The following is a 22,576-nucleotide window of genomic DNA, read 5'->3' on the forward strand; positions in this document are numbered from 1 at the left end:
TGAATTTAACAAACTAATCAATGCAATTATATCAAATAATGTGAAAACTATAAAATATATGCAAAAAATATAAATGCAAAATATTGCAATGGCTTCATACAACTTCATACAAGTTGCACTTCGCGTATCTATGATATCAGAACATGAGGACGTGATTCCATCAGAATTTTCTACAGCCTGTCAAGGTACAACTGTGGAAACCACTCAGATGCTCCCTCCAGTGCATCAGAGTATGGAGATTTACCCTTATTAGCTGATAATTATGATTATGTTCAAGATGGACATGCACATTTCTATCATAGCCCTCCTCTGAGATAACCTAGCGATACGTTTTTTCAATCTCATCTGAAATGATCAGTGTTGGGGGTTATAACGCATTACAAGTAACATGCATAACCCGTTCAGATTACTTTTTTGATGTTACAAGTAAAGTAATGTGTTACAAGTAACATGCATTACCTAATCAGATTACTTTTTGATCTAACAAGTAATTAACTACAAGTAATGTGCATTACCTAATCAGATTACTTTTTGATGTAACGAGTAAAGAAACGCATTACAAGTAACATGCATTACGTAATCAGATTACTTTTTGATGTTATGAGAAAAAACGCATTGCAATAACGCACATTACATAATCAGATTACTTTTTGATGTTATGAGAAAGGAAACGCATTACAAGTAACATGCATTATGTAATAATAAGTGAGTGAGTGAAGTGACATTCAGCCAAGTATGGTGACCCATACTCAGAATTTGTGCTCTGTATTTAACCCATCCGAAATGCACACACACAGAGCAGTGAACACACACACACACTGTGAGCACACACCCGGAGCAGTGGGCAGCCATTTATGCTGCGGTGCCTGGGGAGCAGTTGGGGGTTCGATGCCTTGCTCAAGGGCACCTAAGTCGTGGTATTGAAGGTGGAGAGAGAACTGTACATGCACTCCCCCCACCCACAATTCCTGCCGGCCCGGGACTCGAACTCACAACCTTTCGATTGGGAGTCCGACTCTCTAACCATTAGGCCACGACTCCCCAAAAGTAATCAGATTACTTTTGATGTTATGAGTAAAGAAACGCATTAAAAGTAACATGCATTACGTAATCAGATTACTTTTTGATGTTATTAGTAAAAAACGCATTACAATAACATGCATTATAAAATCAGATTACTTTTTGATCTAACAAGTAAAGTAATGCATTACAAGTGTCATACATTATGTAATCACATGACTTTTTTCGATGTCAATGAAAATTACATTCTAATAATACAAATACATTTATTTACAGTAGAAAAAGTCAATGCATATTAAGTTTTTAAGTTTTAAATTTCAAAAACAATATTCACATTATAATTATGAATTGTAGCTGAAATATAGCCATTGCATGCATGACGGCCACTACAGTGGACATGTGATTAATCAGAGTTTTCTCTCAATCTAAAATCAAAACTTGGAAAATTTTACTGTGATATGACTCATTAGATATTGCTTTATGCTGCAATATTTTTTTTACCTACAAGAGTCTCCCAGGATAGAAGGAATGGGTGGATATTCTGGAGCAGCTTGGCATGTCTGACTGACCCTTGGCCATCTTGGTTTGGAGGGGGAAAAATCGAAACACAAAGGCTTGCAATTTATAGGATGATGCACCAGGGTCCAATGAAGAGATTGATGTGCAACTTTGCCATAAAAACCCGTGCAAATTCAAGAAAATGCTTTTTTAATAGCTGTCCACTGTAGTGACCACTATGCGTGAAAGGGTTAAAGATTTTAGAAGAAGTAAAAGATTTAAAGAAGTAAAAACCTCCACATAGCTCCTTTAATGATATGTTTACAATTACACTAGTGTGGTGTTGGTATGATTGTTTTTTTTAAATAAGTCTTTTATTCTCACCAAGGCTGCATTTATTCGATCAAAGTATATTAAAAAGTAATTTTATAAAATATTACAACTAAATGTTGTAAAATTACAAATATTACAAATAACTGTTTTCTACTTTAATATGTTTTAAAATATAATTTATTTCTGTGATGAATTTTCACCAGTCATTTCACATTACTGTCTTCAGTGTCACGTGATCCTTCAGAAATCATTTTAATATGCTGATTTGGTGCTCAAGGAACTTTATTATGATTATTAGCAGTGTTGAGCTACTTAATAGTTTTGTGAAAACCAATATACTTTTTTTTCAAGATTGATAAAGTTCAAAAGATCAGCATTTACTGTATTTGAAATAAAAATATTTCTCACAAATTGTAAATGAAATAAAATAATTAATTTAAAGTTTTTAAAAAGTAAAAAAATAAATAAGTAAATAAACCTTAATAACCCCAAATTTTCAAACAGTCATGTAAATTATATTTCTGAAAAGCAAGTTCACCAATGTTATGTGTGTAAACGACTAACGTCAGACATTGACAACTACAAAAACACAGGACAGTTTTGTTTGAATATTTATTGACAGGCTTGCTGTAATGCATCAAACTGTAAACAGAAAAAAGTTAACAAACAAGTTTATTATTAATATTATTAGAAGTGTCTGAAACATGGGGAACATACTGAAAAACATGCAAACCACACTAGTTAGTATTTGATCAAATAAACAAGTGGGTTTTAAGAGAACAGTTCTTTGAAATATTCCTATCATGTCAAAAGATTTGTCTAAAAAGCATTTGAGCTTTAAACTGTAATGGAAATTCAGCTCAAAAATATAGCTATTAAACTTCAGTCAAGTATATCTACCGGGATCCGGGTTCAAACTAACCTGCAGATATTTTAAAATACAGTCCCAAATCGATGACACTCCCAGGATGCAGTTAAGAAGCATGCACAAGTCTCTCAAAAGTATCAAAAGTGTGTTTGTGAATGTGGGCCTGCCGCAAAACATGTTTTTCTCCAAGGGAAGATTGCACTTTTAGGTCCAGCTACCCACTATGGTACTTGAATCTAAATATCAGACACACTTATACAAATATAGTACAAAAAAAACATCAAGCCCCCCCAGTAGACACCCCTCCAATGCAAACTTGAACTCTGATCTGATCTTGATATCTGATAATGCACAAAGTCAGTGCAATTACACTAAATACTGTACAGTACATGGTAAGGTACTAGGTTGTATTCAAGTCTATAATGCTTTTGCATTAATGCAGCGGATGAATGCCTTTCCGATAGCCGAGGCGTGCACCATACAGGTTTACAGGTGGTCGTAGAACTGTGCGCTTTGGTTTTTGTTGATGTTGTTTGTCTTTGTCGTTGTAGGAATGTCATTTAGGTCTGCAGCTCCTCAACGTCTATAAACCATTATGCAAATCTTTCCCAGCATTTGCATTCAGTCCGAGTAATAATGAGGTCTGAGGTCAAGGTGTATAGAGGGCTCATTCACATCTCTATCCATTGCCTCTTTTATGACGCAATCGAAGATGGACCAGCCATCCCCACAGCCTGACCTCCTTGCTTGGGCCTCCTGAATAGTGTCTGGAGTTTTAGGAGCCGTCCTGACTGAGACAAGGTCTCTTTAGTCCCTGCTTATTCTGATCTGAAATTCCACTCTCTTCCTTTTTCCTTTTTAATCGGCCCACCTAAAAACAGAAACAACATTTTTAAATGCTGAAACTAATAGTGTTTTCAGAGAGGTTAAAACAAGATATCAACTATTAAAAGGAATTATAGTTTGCCCACAAATGAAAATATTCAAATAGTCAAACCAAGATTTAACCTCTAAAATAAAATGCTTACTTAACATTTTTCCTTATTTATTTATTTATTTTTTGAAGAGCACATACAGTAGTTCTGGAATACAGAACATAATTGCTGGAATCACAAAAATAAATTTTAGTTAATTTAAAATATTCAGCATTCTTCATAGTATATATTGGCTTGAGATCTACTGATTTAAACCCATACGTAAATGTAATTTCCATATATGAATCCGTGTCATATGACGTAAAAACATATGAAACCTATTGGAAATTGAATAATTTATATATAAATAAAATATATATTGTTGACTAATATATTGTAAATATTGAATATATAGCTGCTAACAATAGTAACCATATTAAAATGCATAATATCCATTTTATTAACATAATTATCTACACACGCAAATTTTACTATGGGGATTTTTTTTTAAACATAAACATAATTATATATCACCTTATATGTAACATATATGGCAATACATTTTTTTATATAGGAAGAGCTACAGCAAAAAGAGAAGATTCTTAGTAAGAACTTAAATTTCAGTTTGTTCCTTGCACAAACATCGGCTTCAGAACATTTTGAATATAGCAAAAAAAGTCATACTGACTTAATTTAATTTGCTTTGATGATGTTTTTTGTCATTTTTGGACAAAATGGTCACAATTACCTACACTGTATGAAAAAGAGCATTGCCATAACATGAGGCTTAATTTGCTTAATTCATTTTTTTTTAATGTCATATTACTTCAATTGAACACAAAACACTGCATTTGATATTATTTGTTAACGACTAATACTGTATGTCAAAATGTCAATAAGCTTTAGATTATGTCTGAGCCTCAGCTGTATTAGTGTTTTTGAATGTGGCTACATTTGTTGAGTACAACTAAGGGCATTGTTTATTCAAGTGAGGAATTAAGCACTTCCTAATGCTGCATTCCTGAAACTGCAACAAGTGAATTTGTCGAGAATAAGTGTCGAGAATCTGGTCAGAGTGATAGGTGGCATACCTTAGCATCGTGTTCCGCAAACCTCTGGAACATGTTTGCATAAATCTTCTTGTCACGCTCATGGTGCTCACGAATCTTGCGCTGACAGATGGCAATCTGGCTGCGGGCAGCACGGTTAAAGGAGTTAACTTGCAAAACTTGCTTGAAGTCCATTAGAGCCATGCTGAACTCATTGCGCAACAGACGTGCTTCACCTCGCCGATATAGAGCTTTCTCATTTACTGGGTCCAGCTCCATAACCTGGTAATGACAACCAGTAAGACATGGTAAGAAAAAAATGTTTTGAAACACATAGATGACTTTTTTTTCACTGCTATTAGAGTCTACCTTGTTGCAGTTCTCCACTGTTTGAGAGTACTCGCGCAATCGCAGAAAGCACAGGGCAAGATTCAGATGGGCCACTAATAGGAGGGCCTGGATGGCTTGCTGCTGCTCTTTTCCTGCACCACACTCCATCTCTAACCAGTTTACAATCCGCTGATACTGAATTACAGCAAAGTTGTAACGTCCAGCCTGAATGCACAGTATAAAGAAGACTGTCAATTACCTGACGGCTGCAAAAACAAGACTGTCCAAACATAATGGTAGCATTTGAACTCAAATGAAATACTATCAAATATCCAGTAGGATAAAATCAGTATCATTTTTAGAAAATTAAGTCAGTCATTTTGCATATATGTTATTATTATGTTACTAATAACTAGTTAAAAGCAAAAACAAATTGCAGGATGCTTGCATACAATAAAATTAAAAGCAATTTAGTAGGCAAGCAACTCTACACCAAAGATAAAAATGGAGGCGAACCTTGAAATACTGCGTCCCTTTTTGTTTGACTAAAACAGCATGTTCCAGTTTCTCTTTAAGGTCCATTTCCCAGGATTCTTTGGCCTGGGGAAACAATATGAGTAATTTTTAGACTTTCTCGATCTTCTGCTGATTCTCTCGATGACCATTAGAGGGCGCACTTTAACTGTGTTCTGAGATTTCCAACTCCCTTTTCAAAGACATGAGTTTGAAAACATATTTTACCCATAATTTCAAAATTCCACATTAATGTAATGAAACACAAACACAAAACACACACACACATATATATACGGGGGAGAATTTGTAGGGGGAAATATATACATATTCTCTGGGTGATGTTACTCCATCAACCACATACAGAGCTTATAAAATACCAAAAATGTAATTTATTTCTTAAAACGTCACAACACAAACAACAATAAATTCAAAATTAAACTCTGTCAGCACTCCAGTATTCGTGATCCTGGTTCCCTCAATCCATGCTCAAAACTCACTCTACTGTGACCTAATGCAAATATTGTGTGCATTTCAAGACACCCCCTTTGGTTTGTTCACAAATCGCACCCTGTGTATATACACACACACAGTTCTAAGATCACACTAAAACCCTTAAAATAGAATTTAAATATGAGCACTTTAACAGTATTCTGGGATGCCCAGAACTCATATTTTTGTTTGAAAACATATTTGATCTGGCTATTTTAAGCCTTTTTTTATTCCATATTAATGAAATAATTAAATACTTTAAAGGAGATAAACACACACACACAATGGGTTCCAACGTTTTAAGATCACATTGAAACCCTGAAAACAGGATTTAAAAATAAGCAATTTTTCGGTTGCTAATAAAACAAGCTAATTTGACATGGACTACGGGAGGTCCTTTGAACAAAAAGTCACATATACTTGTAATGCAATATAACTTGTAATGGAAAAATAATGGATGCTATATATAATGGCAATGGATTGTATCAAGTATTATTAGTGGACTTTGATATCTGGACACTGCTGTATTCTGAACAACAGAAAGCTTTTGGAATGAACATTTAGGGTCAAAAAAGAAATATCTCACCTTTTCAAAGTCTTTAAGTGTTACTTCATATAGTAGTTCTGCATTTGATCCAATGTCATATTCTTTTTTACCCTCTTTGCCATAACCGTATCTGAAAGCATAACATAGACTGATTAAGATGGGGATAGTTATATATAAAAGCAAAGAGTGTGTCAGATTATCACCATTATGGTTGGTTAATGGCTTTATTATATGCAGATACTAGGCATGGAAATATTTTATATTAGTTTACATAAGGCTGAATCTGGGTTGTCAGCAACATAATATAATATAATATAATATAATATAATATAATATAATATAATATAATATAATATAATATAATATAATATAATATAATATAATATAATATAATATAATATAATATAATATAATATAATATAATATTAAATTATATTGTATTGTATTGTATTGTATTGTATTGTATTATATTATATTATATTATATTATATTATATTATATTATATTATATTATATTATATTATATTATATTATATTATATTATATTATATTATATTATATTATATTATATTATATTATATTATATTATATTATATTATATTATATTATATATTCCTTACCAAACATAAAGTTAATGCAATAACTATAAAAAGCAAACCTTACTTTGGATTTAGGTATAACAAACAGCATTCCCCTTTTTGGATTTTCTCCATGGCCCTGTCCACTCCTAAAGGAACATCCTTGTCCTCTGATTCACCCACTACAAAGCTAACATCTCGAGAATCAAATGAGCGACCTCCACACCATCCCTCCAAGTGTACTGAGGAACAGAAACCAGACCGCATTAATAGTGTATCCAAAAGAGACAGTGATCATGTTATTACGCATCATCTATGAATAACAACCACATTCCGAACATTCAAAATTCTCAAGACGTACCATGTACTGTGGCCCCTTCATTAGGATTGTAATAGCCTTCGCCTTTGACCTTTATTCTCCTCACGACCCCACCATCTTCTGTAAGCTCCTCCCCTCTGAAGCTCAGCAGCTCAATCTAATTATGGGAAGTAGAACCATTTGTACTTAGATAACAAGCTTATACCAAAAGAGGCTTTTTATGTTCTGGGTCTAGCATTTTATATCACAGAGAAACAAACAAAACAAGGTTTCTAACACTTACATGTCCCAGTGGATGATTTTTATTTCCTTTTTTTCTTTTTTTCATATTAAAGTCACATTAAATCTGAATTTAAAACTAAAAAACTTTTATAATGTGTCCATGGTTTAAAAGACACCAGCAATGCATTCATTACAAACTAAGATATTTTCACAATTCATCCATGAACATGCAGGTTATTTAAGTGCTTGATGTTCCTACCTCAAACACAAGTGTGGCATTGGGAGGAACTTTTGGGGGGCTGCCTGCTGAACTGTATGCATATTCAGGCTTACAGAGCATCAAGCACACCTCTCCTTTCTGCATGGAACATATGACAATGTCCCATGCCTTGATGACCTGACCTGTGTGAATCAACCAGACAGTACTCCATCACTTCAATGCTTCGACACTTTCCTTCAAAATTTTTCCTTTGAGAAGGAAACAGCAGATAATAAGGGAGGCACCACATGTCTAAACAACAGCAATTGAACCCTTTTTTAAAAGCAACCACAAATTTCATTAAACAGGAATTTCAGCCTTGGTCTTTAGTGAGAATTGTACAATGAAACTGGCAGGTTGTATAATCATTCCATTTAACAGACACTTTTCATAAAGCAGCATCCTAAATGTCAGTATAATATAAACTATTTGCATGTGCAGTTCAAATAAAAATAAAAAAATATGTTGTTTAGATTTCTGTTTTTATTCTTTTTAAATAAAGTTCTGTCATCTACTACATAACTTTAAGATTATATTTGAGTTGCTCCTTTCTCAACTTACGTAATCAGAAAGAACAAGTAAAATGCAAATCTTAAACTGAATTTTATTTGAAGTGAATTTAAGGAGCAAAATAAAAGCTTAATGTATTTGTGTTGGGACTACATAATTTATTTTAAATAATAATAAAGTTTAGTAGTATTGGTAGCAGTAGAAGTAGTAATAATAGTGGTGATAATAATAAATAATAATAATAAAATAAATTTAGTATTTTAAGTTTATTATTATTCATTTCAAGTTTCCTTGCTAAAGCTTCAATGGGATGCATGGGACTGGACGGGTGAATGTTAAATGAAGTGTTTTTGAGATGAAAAAATGTTTCATGTCTTTAACGTGAAGAGTATGATGCATGTTGCTTCACTGAAAAAGCAATTACTTCACTCTTGCTAGCTAGCAGTTAACCACAAGAGAGTTCATCTGACTAATGTCTAATTTTATTATGGTATACTCAGTTCTCATCTAAACAAGTTATTTTAGTAGAGTTCGGAGTTTCATTCAAGGTTAAGCAAAACCATCAAAATCCCAATGTGTGGAAACACTGTCCACAACTGAATCTAGCTGAGACAAATAATTACACATTGCAAAGTGGGCCATGTTATGATTAATGAATGTGAAACGTATGTATATAGTAATGTATATAATAGCATAGCACATACAATTATTTTTCTGCCTATCCCTTTGTCACACTGGATTTCTCTCAGCAATGCCCTCTTTCAACATAGAATTTGTTTCAGTAACAACACTTTAATTTTTTTAAATGATCGAATTTAGTCTGAAAAATAAATCTCTGAAATCTATTACCTTTTCCCACATTGAAAACAAAAGGCTCTTTGCGGTCTAGACTGGAGTCAAACTTCTTGCCATTTAGGAGTCTGCCAGTGTAGTGGACGCACACCCTGTCCCCAATCATCGGCTTTTCTCCTTCCACACCATGCTGTTTCACAATCTTTAGAGACGCAGGGGAGAAAAATTTACAATCCATCCTTACACAACCTCAGACTTATTTTAAATTAACGGCAGATCATTCTGAATGTGAAAACATGCACTGATTTAAGTCAAGTTTTCACTAACTCTCACAAGTCCACTTCAGTAAAGCACTATGCTCCTTGAATCAACAGCACAAGCACACATGAACAAGTGAATGTAAAATGTATCAGCAAATTATGGAAACGTATTTGAAATAGTATCACTTTAGCAGACAAATCAAATTATATTGGAAGTCTAAAGTCCCTTTTTCATTTAAAACTGCAAATAAACAATAAGTAAGTTTTTAAGTGGCACAATGTTCTTTGGAACATTCCAATGACATCCTGGTTTTATTTTATTTTTTTCAATTAAACTTTATTTTCAAATGTATTTATAAATTCAGTTAAACTTTATCTTTAATTAAAATTTTATTTTTTAGGGAAAAATGTTTTTCAGATGGAAAACAGAAGTATAAAAGAGAAGAACTTTCACTAATGGTTGCAGATTTTTGGAATCACTGTATCATTCATGACTATAGGAAGAATACAGAATTTGTAAACAGCTGTGATATAGAGTTACTAATGACTGGATTACCTTACATACTCCACGGTCACCGTTTGGAGTGACATCAATGCCTTGGGAGGCAAAGACGTCAGCTGGGCACTGGTTAGTGGAAAAGATATCCTCTAAAGATGACATCTCACCACTCATACATAGCCGTGTTCCCCTAAAAACAAAAATGCAATATTGAACTTAAAATTTTAGCCAATTATAATGAGGCACTGCTATCTTTAGACAAATGCAAATTGTCAGTTGTTACCTGCCTCTGTGTGTGTGTGTGTGTGTGTGTGTGTGTGTGTGTGTGTGTGTGTGTGTGTGTGTGTGTGTGTGTGTGTGTGTGTGTGTGTGTGTGTGTGTGTGTGTGTGTGTGTGTGTTTAGAAGCAGATGCATGTAGAGTTTTGGGGTATTTTTATTTAAATGTACACTGAAGCTTGTGAACGTGAGCGGCGGAACACTATGTTCCTTTTATTCAGAGTTCCTGGCACAAATTCAGATTCTAGAGAGGGATGTCTTGTGAGATTTATGTCAGTAAACCTAGTAAAAAAGACACGGGAACAAAACAGGACAGAGAAGGGAACATTGAGTTCAATCCACTTTACTTTAAGCGGTGAGATACTACAATCACTCAAGGCTCTCAATCAAAGAGATTCGTTTATAACTACACACATGCTGAAGGTTACAGGAAGCAAATACATTTCAAGGAAAGTTTAATGAATGCATAAGAATAGATATAGCAGCACATACCTATAAAGACAACAATAAAAAATGCTATGTCTGTTCTTTCTGGAACTGCTCTGTGCCAAACTGACTTATGAATAACTAACATCTTTTAGCACTGAAAGTATAATATATTCATTAATACAAATATTCACCTCACCGCATATCAATTTACGGCGTATGTCTTGGAATGGGAATATAACCGAGTGAAAATTAACAGTCCAGGCTATTTGACTCGCAAAAGACACATCTACAAAAATAGTCTGCCACCATTCTGGCTGCAACATCATTGCTGTGGAAACATATCGTTCCTTGAGCACAATTTATTCTGAAAGCCCAAGATGAAGGAGGTGGATGTACAGCAAGTAAGTCAAAAAGAGTCACAGATACAACCACAACACCAGGAAGCCTTACCACTGTAAAGGACGCAGAAATAATAGCATACAAATGTTATGTTAAACATCTAACTGTACAAGATGTAAAAACTTCTCTGGTTTTGTTGCCATGATATTTTCCATTTGAAATGTTAACAAATGTAACTAAATTCTGAGCCTGAGCTAAGTAAATTAATCACCCGAAACCTTTTTAACAGATGAGTGCTTCTAGAAGTTTTCTTGGAATCAAGTGTTATGAAGTTCCTCTAATAGATGTTCCTTAAATATCAGCCATAAGATGTAACGCTGATGAAGGCTCTCATAAAAACCCTGTGTACTTCACATTGCATTTAATAACTTAAATTGTTCTCATTTTTTACTCATTTTATTCAAGGACCACTCATCTGATAACTCATCTGTCAATATCTCAAGTTTTACTGCTCTGCTCTATTACCAACCGGTCTGTCTTAGTCTGTTTGTCTATCTGTGTTTGTCTTAATGCCAAGTTATCTATTCATGTTTTTCCAGCCAACTGTCCCTAAGTCTTTCTCTCCATTGATCGACTCGTTTAAAGGTGGTGTGACTTTTCTAAGCCCTTATTGGAGCTCTGTCTCAGATGTCCGCAGTGTGGTGAGATTGCAACAGGCATTCCTGTAACAAAGATGAGCGTTCAGAGACAGTTGACTCATTCCATCCTTGAACATACTGTCCGCAGTTAAACACAACATGTACTCATACAGATTCCGAGTTAATCACCTTGTCAGACACCCAGTCTCTTTCTGTATTAATGACATACAAGCTGTCCAAAACAACAAAATTAAATTATCTGTAGACAATGATGGTTTTGCAACTCTTATAAACATCTCTCACACAGAAATCCAGGGAGTGACCATGTAAACAGTGAAGGACAGATGCATCTGACACCAATAATCAGATGAGGTAAATATAATTTCAATGGTTGATAGTTAAATTATCATATTTGATCCTACCAAACTTGAATATACGGTTACACACTAAAAAAGGATTTTCTGAGCTTGTAAAAGACACAATGATCATATTGTAGTTTACATTAAAATGTGAAATATAATCTAAACAGATTTTAGAAAAACATGCTTGAGAAATCCAGTCAGTGTTACCAATTGTGAGCGGCATCTGGCCAGTGGTATAACGGTTAGTCAGGGTCATGAAATGATATAATTTACAAATCAAGATAACCTGAATTCCCAGCACATATCAAACTAAAAATAAAAAAGGCAAAGGCAGAAAACCCATTTTCAACCCACAAACATATTTCTCATTTCTACATTATAAACACCAAAAACATCTGTCTTTAAGACTGTCCTTAAGATGGATTACAGAGTCTGTGAAATAGTAAGCAAAAGTGTGTATACAATAGGCTATAAAGGATTATAAAATGTAAAAGGGCCATTTCTACCAATGCAAATTCAAGGAGTTCTCTACCATCATAATTGAAAAGCGTGCTGCACGTCCTCTCAGTTTCGTACAATCTTCCATACATCTCAGACGTAACACCAGGCTATGAAACCCATAGCAACATGCAAATGAGATTACAGCTACACTTTTCTTTCCAACATTAGTATTTATTATTTTATTTTCATTAAAATCTAAGGCCGCATTTTGAACAAGTGGCTAATTATCTGTGGAGAATAAGCAAGAACGTGTGTGTGTAATTAAATTGAGCGCGCTATTTTACTTGATTTTGTAGGTAAATCATTACACCTTGAGAAAACAGGCATTTCTCTTTACTATTGACCATATTTCGAAAGCTGTTTTAGATAATAAACGTAGATTGAGTGAAGGCTAAAGAATAAAAAACAAGCATGAATTAAAGACTTACAATATTTCCCTTTTGTTGCTCGTTCCTCTCATGTGTTTGACCATATATCCGTCCGTATGCAACTTCAGTTTGTCTTACCGGCGAATACAACCTGTGCCTAGCGGCTTAAAGGGGAATGAGCCCGCCCTCTCAGCGCGAGAGTACTAGATGTTCTACCGGCAGTATTTTACACTTCTCCACACTAATAACGATCAACACGATACACGATACTCTACGAGACATTTGGACGGGGAAAATGAAATGAGACTAAAGGAGGAGGAGTAAACGCGGGGGAGGGAAGTGTAGTGTAAAAATTAAGGGCAGGCCTTGGAAACTGTCCACAAAGTAACACAATGTTCCGGCTGTACTGTAGCTCGCGCTGATGAGAACACAGTGTCCTAGTAGACACCCTGACCCGTAACCCGTTGTGTGCTGACTGAACAGCTCAAGTTGGGAACAGCATGTACAACCACACAGTCAGAGCGCAGCGACAACACCACTAAAGTATGTTTTAAGTTCAAATTGATAGAACGCATTACATTCTTCAAAATAATAATAAATAAATAAATAAATAATCCCGGTTGCGGTGAAGCTGACAGCTGAAATACATTTACGGTAGACGTTTGGATAGTGTTTTCGGATTGCATAACCACCATGATAAAACAGGTGATGAAATGAAGATGAATTAATATTCTTTAAAAATAATGCAAGTACCTCTGGGAACATTGTTACTGTAATTTTGACAAAACTTTACTGTGTATGTTACTGTTTCCTAACTTCCATGTACTGTACATGCATTGTTAATGCAGATTTTCACCATAAATCACAGACTAGTACTTCCACAAATTTTATAACATTTTACAGTAAAATTACATTTATTGTCTGTTAAATCCATTTTTTTATTCTAAGGTAAATGACAGTTAAAAGGAGTTTTACTGTTTTCTGTTTGAGATGATACATTGTCTATTCTGTGTTAGAAGTGTGTAGACATTTAAAGCTAAGCATCATCTCCAATGCATTATGTTTTAAAGATTTAATTTCTGCACAAAATAATTACATGTCAAGTGGATATGTTGAAATCAAATCCAGCCTTTCAAGTTAGCATGCCAGATATTAAACAACTTCAGCACTGGCAACATGTTACCTGCTCAAAAGCAAGACTGGAACTGTTACAAAATGTCCCTGACTCATTCCCTATAGCAACAAGAGGTGTCAGCAGGAACACATTAGGTGGCATTCATGATTGTCTGGATTTAAAGGGATTGATTTCCCTTTTCAAGCCTGATTTTTCAGATAACAATTTTAGATGGATAGTTAATCCAGGAAAACAATGAGCTCTGTGGTTAAAGTTATTAAAGATTCTGTGCATATTCAGTATATCAAAGATATATGATCACCCAGAGAGATGCTAGTTCATTCCTTTGATTGATTTGTAATTTTGATGTACATTTTAGAATACACACTTTTTAAAATGTGCCCAAAATATAATTAATTTACATTATATTTCTTTTATATGATGTCAGCAGGCCCGCAGCTTTTCCAGGATTATCCAGGCAGGAAACTGAAGTACTCAAGCATGGAAGAGAGTATAACAAAACGCTGCATCAGTTTGGTATTTTAGCAGCAGGGAACTGCGATAGAGCTTGCTTATAATGTGAAAGTACTCAAGTTCAGAAACAAATGCAGGGCATTCAAGGATAAGGATTCAGACCAATATGTCACTGCCAATGAGGTCTAAGTGGAGACATTCCAAGTAAACTTGTTTGACCTTTCTCCTTTTCGTGTTCTATGATCATATTATGTATATGATCTAGATCAAAATCACTGTCCATTTTATTCAGTTTTTTTTATCTTCTTACAATTCTGTAGTGAAAATTAAATTGTGGTTATGTTTTTAATTTACAGACATCTGTTGTAAAAGAAATAACATTTTCTTTACTAAAGGTGGTGATGACATTCAGAATGATATTCTTCTGTCAAAGGCTGAACAAGCCATTATTCTATATGGTTTCATTTACATAAAAGGAACTTATACTCTTCATAAACAATTAGTATGGTGTAATATCAGAGAACACAATTGAAAGATATCAGTATGTCAAATAAATATGTACAGTTTTCTACATCTATCTATCTATCTATCTATCTATCTATCTATCTATATATATATATATATATATATATATATATATATATATATATATATATATATGTGTGTGTAATGCAGTTTATGCACTTTTCCATAGTCTGCAGAGCACACATTAGTTTTAGAAATATTTAAAATAGCCTATGTCAAGAAACACATCTTAGGATAGGCTACTGGTTTCACTTCACTTCACTTAACATCTGGTGTGTTCTAGGGCCTTGCATGTTTTAAGCTAACCACTTTTTAGTTAGATCCTTTTAATTTAACAAAAATTTGTCATATTATTTATACTTCCACATAAGTACTATTTCTCTGTACTTTTCACACCCCTTCTTGAAAGGACATTCTGATTATTTCTTACAGCACAATGTGATTCACCCACCATTAACAGATGTTTAAAAGATATGAATAATCAGTTTGGTGATGCAAAACACTCAAAGGGTCCAAAGATGTTTAGCAAATATATAAATAAAAGCAAACTTCAATGATCAGTTTGTTCACATTTTTCCTATTTTGTCATATAATCTAGATGATCCATATCATACAAGGTTCTATAGTCATTTTCATCTATCTGTTTCATGAGTAAAAGAAGCATTTATGGATCCATAGTCTATCCATGGTATCCAATTTAAATATATATAGATATTTTCAGAGAGGACATGAGGATTGTGGATGTCAACGACTGTAAGGAATAACATGCAATAAGGAGTGATTATAGGAGTATCACCTTGTCGCCAAATAAAGTAGATTTTTTTGGGTCACAGTCAAGAGAAAAATCCTGCTCGTTTTTCCACTGCTTTCTCAGATCAATAGGTCCGCGCGTCAAGAACTAAATGTTCTAGTTCACAGAGGAACGTGCGGAAGAGACTCTGTTGACTCATCGGCGCAACGGAGGTAAGAAGTGGTACTGAAGTTGACAAACCTGGTCTTGCACACACGCGTCGTCTGTTTTTAGCATGCAGCTTAAGAACATTTAATACAAACGTCTGGGAAGTGGAATTAGCATGTGTGAGTGTCTTTATTCGCCTGAATGCACGGACCTGCTTTTTGGCATTGGACAAAGCTAGAGGTAATAACCTTCTATGTACCAGCATTCTATGGAAGGAACCACATTTATGTCGCCAATAACAGGAAATTGTAGGCTAGAACTAATACATGTGATGTGTGTCATTAAGAGTGTGGGTAATAAAGAACAAAAAAAAAAAAACGATTTTCCTATCCCAACAGAAGTAGTTTTAATTGGTAAAATAATTTACATTTATTTTTCTTAAAAATTGTTACGTTTATATATATATATATTAAATTATGCATCTTTTGACGTTGTCATGATAGGTGACTATATAGCCTTACAGAAGAGTTTAGGAGGTACAAATCCTATTAATTTTATCAATAAATTAACAGCTTTTTAATTAAACCATATAAACAGACCGACCATAAGATGGGAGATTGTTGATATATTTTCTGTAGAAGGCACAAATGTGGTTTCAACTCTATTTAAAAAAAATGTTTATTTGTGTAATTCCCAGTAAAGAACTGTGTAACCCTATAGCCTAATTCAGAAAAGCAATCCATAAGTCAGATCAATTCTAAATGTAATTAGTGGCAAAATAGCTCAACAGTAACCACCCACTTCCATAAAGCATTGCAAACTGTCAAACTACTCAGACTGCCTTCTATTACAAAAATAATAATAATGCAAAAAAATATGTTATTTGACTTTTTAGATAACATTTATCATGTATTTCAAGACATGAAAATCGTAATTATTAAAAAACTTTGATCGGTAGTGTAAGTATGCTATTCCAAAGATAGATTGCAACCTCCATCTTAAAAAAAAAACTATCATCCAAAGATATGTAAGAAAGCCCAAACCAAATAACTGTCTGGCAGAAACCACCTCAAAGTCATCTGACTGGATAAGTAATAGCTTTAGACGGTCATATTGCTTTTACAGAGGATATCTCAGGACACCTTTTTCAGGACACCTTGTGATCTCTCAGGTAGTAGGGACATTTGCAGCATGCTAAACAATCTCTTATAATTTTTAATGGGAAGAATACTTCCAAGAACCAAGACCAAACAAGTTGACACTTGCTGTTTTGCACTATAGGCTACATATGTATATAAGCAATCAGATGAGATAAATCACAATTCAGTCAAAATTGTGATTGGTCTATCAGTGTAATTCAATGTGAGATTTTGAAATGTAATCTTAAATCTGTTCAAATGTTTTAACAAAGATTTATAAAAGCTAACCTGATTTATCATCTACAGTGCATGTTTGCATTTCAAACTTCAGAATGATTACATTTAACAGATATTAAAAAGTAAAATTCTTATGATTATATCTCATGTCTTGTTTGAGTGCCACTAAAATGTATATCATCTAATCAATGTATGATGTATGTTATTGTATTAAAATATACTTTACATAAAGTCCATGTAATTTATTATCAGTTTCATTTCATTGTGTGCGAGTCTAAGTAACTAAAAGTGTGTGTGTGTGTGTGTGTGTGTGTGTGTGTGTGTGTGTGTGTACACATGCTTCAGAGCATATGTATATCTTGCCTTTATGGAGAGTAAGAGGGCGGGTTCATGGGAGGCTAACCAGTCATCAGGAAGCAAAACAGAACAGAATGTGCAGTACTAATCTGGGCGGGAAAAAAAACATTCTGTGCCCTGAGTGGTAACACAAATTCACATTGTCTTGCATACAAATAGCCTACAACTGGAACATAAGAATGAGGAAAATATATTGGTTTCTCCAAGGGATGCTCTTTTTGTTTAGACATTACATAAGAAAACAGAAATGAATACAGAAGACAAAACCCCAGAAGAGTTGGAGTACGATACGAATGATGAAGACCTGCCCAGTCAGACAAAAATAAAGCCAGTCAGCGTAATGCTCTTTATTTGAATACAAGGTGTGTTACATAACACTGGTGTTTGCTTAATCCAAAACAAGGGCTGAACTATTGCCCCCAAGATTTTACCTAAATTAGTCATTGAAGCTCTGTTACCTCTATGACCCCTTATTTTGCTAATGAAAGAGGTTATAATATTTGTTGCACATATTAGCCTACATCTTACATCACAATGTAACAACATAGAAAATAAAAATAATAATTAACTTTTTTTTAAATTATGTATTTGTATTTTATTCTATTTTTTAACGTTTCCAAAATATGTGATGATTTTGATCAAATACATTGTACGTATGAAATATTCTACAAAAATACTTAGTAGCTAGCCTAGGCCTATCCTACATAGCTAACGTAATAAATGCTGTTATGATATACAGTATATAATTAATTTGTTAATGTTAACGAATTAACAACTTCGTTGTATACAACTAAGTATTTTACGAAGTAGACCTGAGATAGAAGGGAAAGTTCATTCATTATACAAGGAACGAAAGGGTAAGTTGTGTTACACATAACCGTGTTGAACCTATTCGTCAAAATTTCATCCTTTAGACACTGAGATGTGAACAATAACATATTTACAGCCTTTAAATATCGTTGTCTTATGTGTGTTTCAGAGCAGAAATGTAGCGCCCTTAGATGTTTTCAGGTATGGGAGCTTTTCTTTCGACGTCCGTGTTGTTGATGATAACCGGAAGTGCTTTACGTTTACGCGAGCCGGTCGCTATTAGCGGGGTAGCATCGCGGTTTTAGCTGCAGTGGCGCGTTTTTGATTTCGCTAACGCAAACAAAGCAGATTTACCGGTAAGAAAAATCAACTTATGTTATTTAATATCTGTATGATGTGTATGTAGCTTGGAATGGAGTCGAATTTGCTTATTTAAATCAGTTTGATATGTCTGTTCTAGTGTGGTTGACTTGTGTAGGCTTGTAAACGCTCAGGTTGGCCTGTTAGCTTGGTACGTTACATACATTTAGTATGTAACAAATCTGTGCGTATTGCGTTTTATTAGACTTTAAATGTTAAAACGTTGGTGTACTATAAATAGTTTTACAGTCGTTTGTATGTTTGTATTTTTCCTATTAAGCTGCTTTAAATGAGTGGTATAAGTCCTTTGAGTAATCCAGTGTTGCATGCTAATGTTTTCATTGTTTCCAAAGTCAATTTCAGCCTCTTTAGTAACCGTTTTGATCGTTAACGTTAACATTATGTATTGCATCTTTTAAACGTAACTCAACTGTTACCTATCAAACAGTTTAATTGCATATTCATAGTCTCTGTGCTTATGTTTAATTTATTGCAGCTTTTAGGTGTGCAGCTGAGTTTGGGATTGGTGAAGATATGGGAGGTGAGTCTTTATTCCATTCTTTTAACATCCATTCCAGCTATGATCCATTCTAGTGTGCTGAAAGAGTTGGGGTAGACATAGGAAATACAGAGTGGTGATAATACTTAAAACTAAACTGTTTTTCCTCTACAGATCCTTCCCTAAGCCGGGACTGCCCACTGGATTGTAAGGTCTATGTTGGCAATTTGGGCAACAGTGGTAATAAAACCGAATTGGAGAGAGCATTTGGCTATTATGGTCCCCTGAGGAGCGTATGGGTGGCAAGAAATCCTCCCGGCTTTGCTTTTGTGGAGTTTGAGGACCCCAGAGATGCAACCGATGCTGTGAGGGAGCTTGATGGAAGGTAAGAATATCTATTTAAATGTAGTGCTCTGGAACAGCCATTGTCCTGCCGATTAGATTATCCTGATTAAACAAAGGTTTGCAGAATTGCATCTTATGGTTTTGATTGAAACTAATCAAAAATGGACATAGCTGTATCAGGGTTATGTTTGTAAAATAAGATTGTAAATTGTTTAATCAAAATAATAAAACTTATTTTTTTTCGGCTAGTTGCCAAGGAACTTTTTATCCATTTTAGTGTCTTAGAAGAGGTGGGGTAGACATACAACACCTAATAATACAGAACAATGGTAATATTACTTGAAATAAAATGAAAAATGAACTTAAATACAATAAATTAAACTTATTTCACCTAATTGCTATGGCAACATTTCTCATTTTGTTGTTTTGTTATTTTGCTATTTGTTTACTTTGTGGTTGTACTGTATGCTCTAGAAATGTGACATGCTCTTTCTGTAAACTGTTCTTAGAACCCCATGTTTGTTTGTTTCAGAACAATGTGTGGCTGTCGAGTGCGAGTTGAAATGTCCAGTGGTGAAAAACGGTCAAGGTATCGAGGACCACCCCCTTCTTGGAATCGCCGCCCACGTGATGATCATAGAGGGCGCAGCCCACCCCCTAGACACCGGTATGGTTTGTTTTTCTGCTCTCAAACGGGACTAGATGTCTTAACCCTTTCATCACAAGCTTAGTTATGGGCAGAGTGATGAGCCTAGGTGTGGAGACTGACGAAACCAGCATCTTTTCATAAATTCGGCCAAGCTGTTTGAAACCTTCCCCACGCTCTCCTTGCACTGATCAGTTTTCAGCCTTCGGATTGGTTAACCAACGAGTACATTGAGTTTTGGCTCAGAGATATTCATTAACTTGAATTGTAGTGAAGGATTTCCAAAGAATCTTCTCATTGTTTGGGTTTTATGTCATTTTTCTATTTATATTAATGAAGCTGACCACCCCACCCCCCCTTTCAGAGACATCACCAAGCCTCTACTCATCTACCTCTGAGTCAGTCAACTAGCCCTCTTTCAGCATCATGTGACCAGCGTACACCAATCAGCTCACATGATCCAAGCATGGCCACCAGCCCATTGGTTCCTGAGCATGCCTGTCTCAGAGTCCTTCACCTCCTCCAACGTTAACCTGATCAGCAAATCCAGCCACGCCATACTTACAACCAATCAACGGGTCTTATGCCCCTCCCAAAATGTCTACATGACAACATATCCTCAGCAGTCCTCATCTAACTGACATCTTCAGCCACCTACTGTATAGCTGTTTAACATCTAGCAACCATCTGGCAAAATCTCCCCGCAAATTACACCCTCCTGACCAGCACTCAGCTTCACTGCCTCATATCTAGCTTGTTGAAAACAAAATAGTAAGTTTATGCCTTTTCCTCCCGCTTAATGACACTGAATTTTATTTGGTGGTTTTGAGATATAACCTTTTTCGTGATGTTAATAAATATAAGACAATATCCAAAGAGATTTTTCAAAACCATACATTTACATCCCTTCAGTAGTTTTCATACTGAAACTTTTTTTGATCTATGCCCAAAGATTTGGCAAGTGAATCTGCAACAGGCACTTCTTACAGATAGCTGTTTTGAAAATTTTTACCCATATTGGGCTTCATAAGACCTTCATTGAAGGCCAATCAGTATGACTATTTCATGAAGCTTTAGCATCATGAATATTTTTTTGGCCATATTGACCCCTGACTTGTCAGTATTTCTTACATCTGCATATAGGTCTCCTAGGATGCGGAGCTTTAGTCGTAGTCGGAGCAGGTGAGTTGCTTTAATGTTTTTATAACCCTTCTGCAACTAATGTCAACGCCATAACTGCATTTCCATTTTTATTCATGGTTGTTCTTCTGAATATTAACTGTAACTTTGCCTCTCATCTTAGAGCTTCTTAGTAATGAGGTAGCTATAACATATTCATACGTGTTTACTTGGTTTTTAAAGGTCCCTTTCCAGAGAGAAGAGAAGAGAGAGGTCTTTGTCCCGTGATAGAAACTATAAACCTTCAAGGTCTTTCTCAAGATCACGCAGGTGGGTTTACACTTGTGAGTAATTGTGTAATGGCACAGCTGGAGTATTTAATTATGCTCATGGCATTTGTCGTCTTTCTTTTCAGTCGTTCACGTTCCAATGGTCGGAAGTGAGAAATGTTTAAGGCCAGCCTTGTCAGTGAAAGCATGTCTGCGCGCTCCTCAACAGACTAGGATGATTGGAAACCAGTGATGTGGTTTTGTTTGTTTTTTGCCCTAAAGTCTTTTTAAAATGTATCTTCTCCATATTGTTCTGAGTATCCTTTTTTACTTAAGATATCTGTGCTTAATGGGTAGCAATGATTTCATCCTGCCTAAATATCTGAATGTAATTTTATGTTTTTTGGGCAGTAAACAAGTTCTGATTGGAATTACTCATGTCTGACTTAGATGGTTATTTGAAACTGATTTTGTATGCTTTGTTTTTTTTTTTTTTTTTTGTACTTCCATTAAAAGAAGTTCCTTATGAATTCACTGTATGGCTTTTCTCTACATTTCACACTGATTTGTTGTTCAAATGTTACTTGTTAACCTTTTTACTGTAAGGTTCAATTCATTCTCATATTTATTGATATTAGGTATCATAAACTAGCAATTTTGATGTAGATGACTTTTTTCATTTACTTATACATTATTCCAAGTTGAATAAACAATGTATTGTAAACAAACATGATTTATTAATGAAAAATAGATTTATGAATTAACTAACCTATAATGCTGCAACATTAATGCAACATAGTATTTCCTGTTCTAATTTATATCATAGGCTATTGGGTTGCATTAGTAAGCTTTAAAATGTGCACTAAA

The 22,576-nt window shown here is 34.6% G+C and overlaps 2 protein-coding genes across 3 annotated transcripts; one reads left to right on the forward strand and one right to left on the reverse strand.

Annotated features, from left to right (window-relative positions):
* Positions 1–2,449: 2,449 nt before the first annotated feature.
* On the reverse strand, positions 2,450–13,208 carry LOC132160952 (peptidyl-prolyl cis-trans isomerase FKBP5-like). The gene is made up of 11 exons (XM_059570707.1): positions 12,978–13,208; positions 10,061–10,193; positions 9,302–9,446; positions 7,943–8,085; positions 7,504–7,618; positions 7,228–7,384; positions 6,604–6,694; positions 5,529–5,612; positions 5,052–5,237; positions 4,725–4,964; positions 2,450–3,590 (listed from the first exon to the last, which is right to left on the reverse strand). The coding sequence occupies exons 1-11, from the start codon at positions 13,019–13,021 to the stop codon at positions 3,495–3,497; spliced, it is 1,434 nt and encodes a 477-aa protein (XP_059426690.1). The 5' UTR covers positions 13,022–13,208; the 3' UTR covers positions 2,450–3,494.
* A 2,791-nt stretch (positions 13,209–15,999) lies between these two features.
* On the forward strand, positions 16,000–22,239 carry LOC132160953 (serine/arginine-rich splicing factor 3-like). Of its 2 annotated transcripts, none has more exons than XM_059570709.1 (7): positions 16,000–16,168; positions 19,328–19,372; positions 19,505–19,715; positions 20,208–20,342; positions 21,465–21,503; positions 21,684–21,770; positions 21,856–22,239. In XM_059570709.1, exons 2-7 carry the CDS (start codon positions 19,366–19,368, stop codon positions 21,881–21,883), a joined length of 507 nt encoding a protein of 168 aa, XP_059426692.1. In that variant the 5' UTR covers positions 16,000–16,168; positions 19,328–19,365; the 3' UTR covers positions 21,884–22,239. The 2 variants fall into 2 exon arrangements, with proteins under 2 accessions (XP_059426692.1, XP_059426691.1); XM_059570708.1 differs by lacking the exon at positions 16,000–16,168 and adding an exon at positions 18,674–18,827.
* Positions 22,240–22,576: the final 337 nt, after the last annotated feature.

Source organism: Carassius carassius, chromosome 17 (genome assembly GCF_963082965.1).
Source record: "Carassius carassius chromosome 17, fCarCar2.1, whole genome shotgun sequence".
Classification (NCBI taxonomy): Eukaryota; Metazoa; Chordata; class Actinopteri; order Cypriniformes; family Cyprinidae; genus Carassius; species Carassius carassius.

What these genes read in the sequence shown, in the direction of transcription:
- LOC132160952 (XM_059570707.1), bottom strand. Translation starts at nt 13,021, where the DNA reads ATGGTCAAACACATGAGAGGAACGAGCAACAAAAGGGAAATATT. An exon ending in ATGCCACACTTGTGTTTGAG is followed by an intron (nt 7,619 to 7,942) that starts GTAGGAACATCA and finishes TCCCATAATTAG; the next exon opens with ATTGAGCTGCTGAGCTTCAG. An exon ending in CAGTGGAGAACTGCAACAAG is followed by an intron (nt 4,965 to 5,051) that starts GTAGACTCTAAT and finishes TGTCATTACCAG; the next exon opens with GTTATGGAGCTGGACCCAGT.
- LOC132160953 (XM_059570709.1), top strand. An exon ending in TTTAGTCGTAGTCGGAGCAG is followed by an intron (nt 21,504 to 21,683) that starts GTGAGTTGCTTT and finishes TGGTTTTTAAAG; the next exon opens with GTCCCTTTCCAGAGAGAAGA. An exon ending in TCTTTCTCAAGATCACGCAG is followed by an intron (nt 21,771 to 21,855) that starts GTGGGTTTACAC and finishes CTTTCTTTTCAG; the next exon opens with TCGTTCACGTTCCAATGGTC.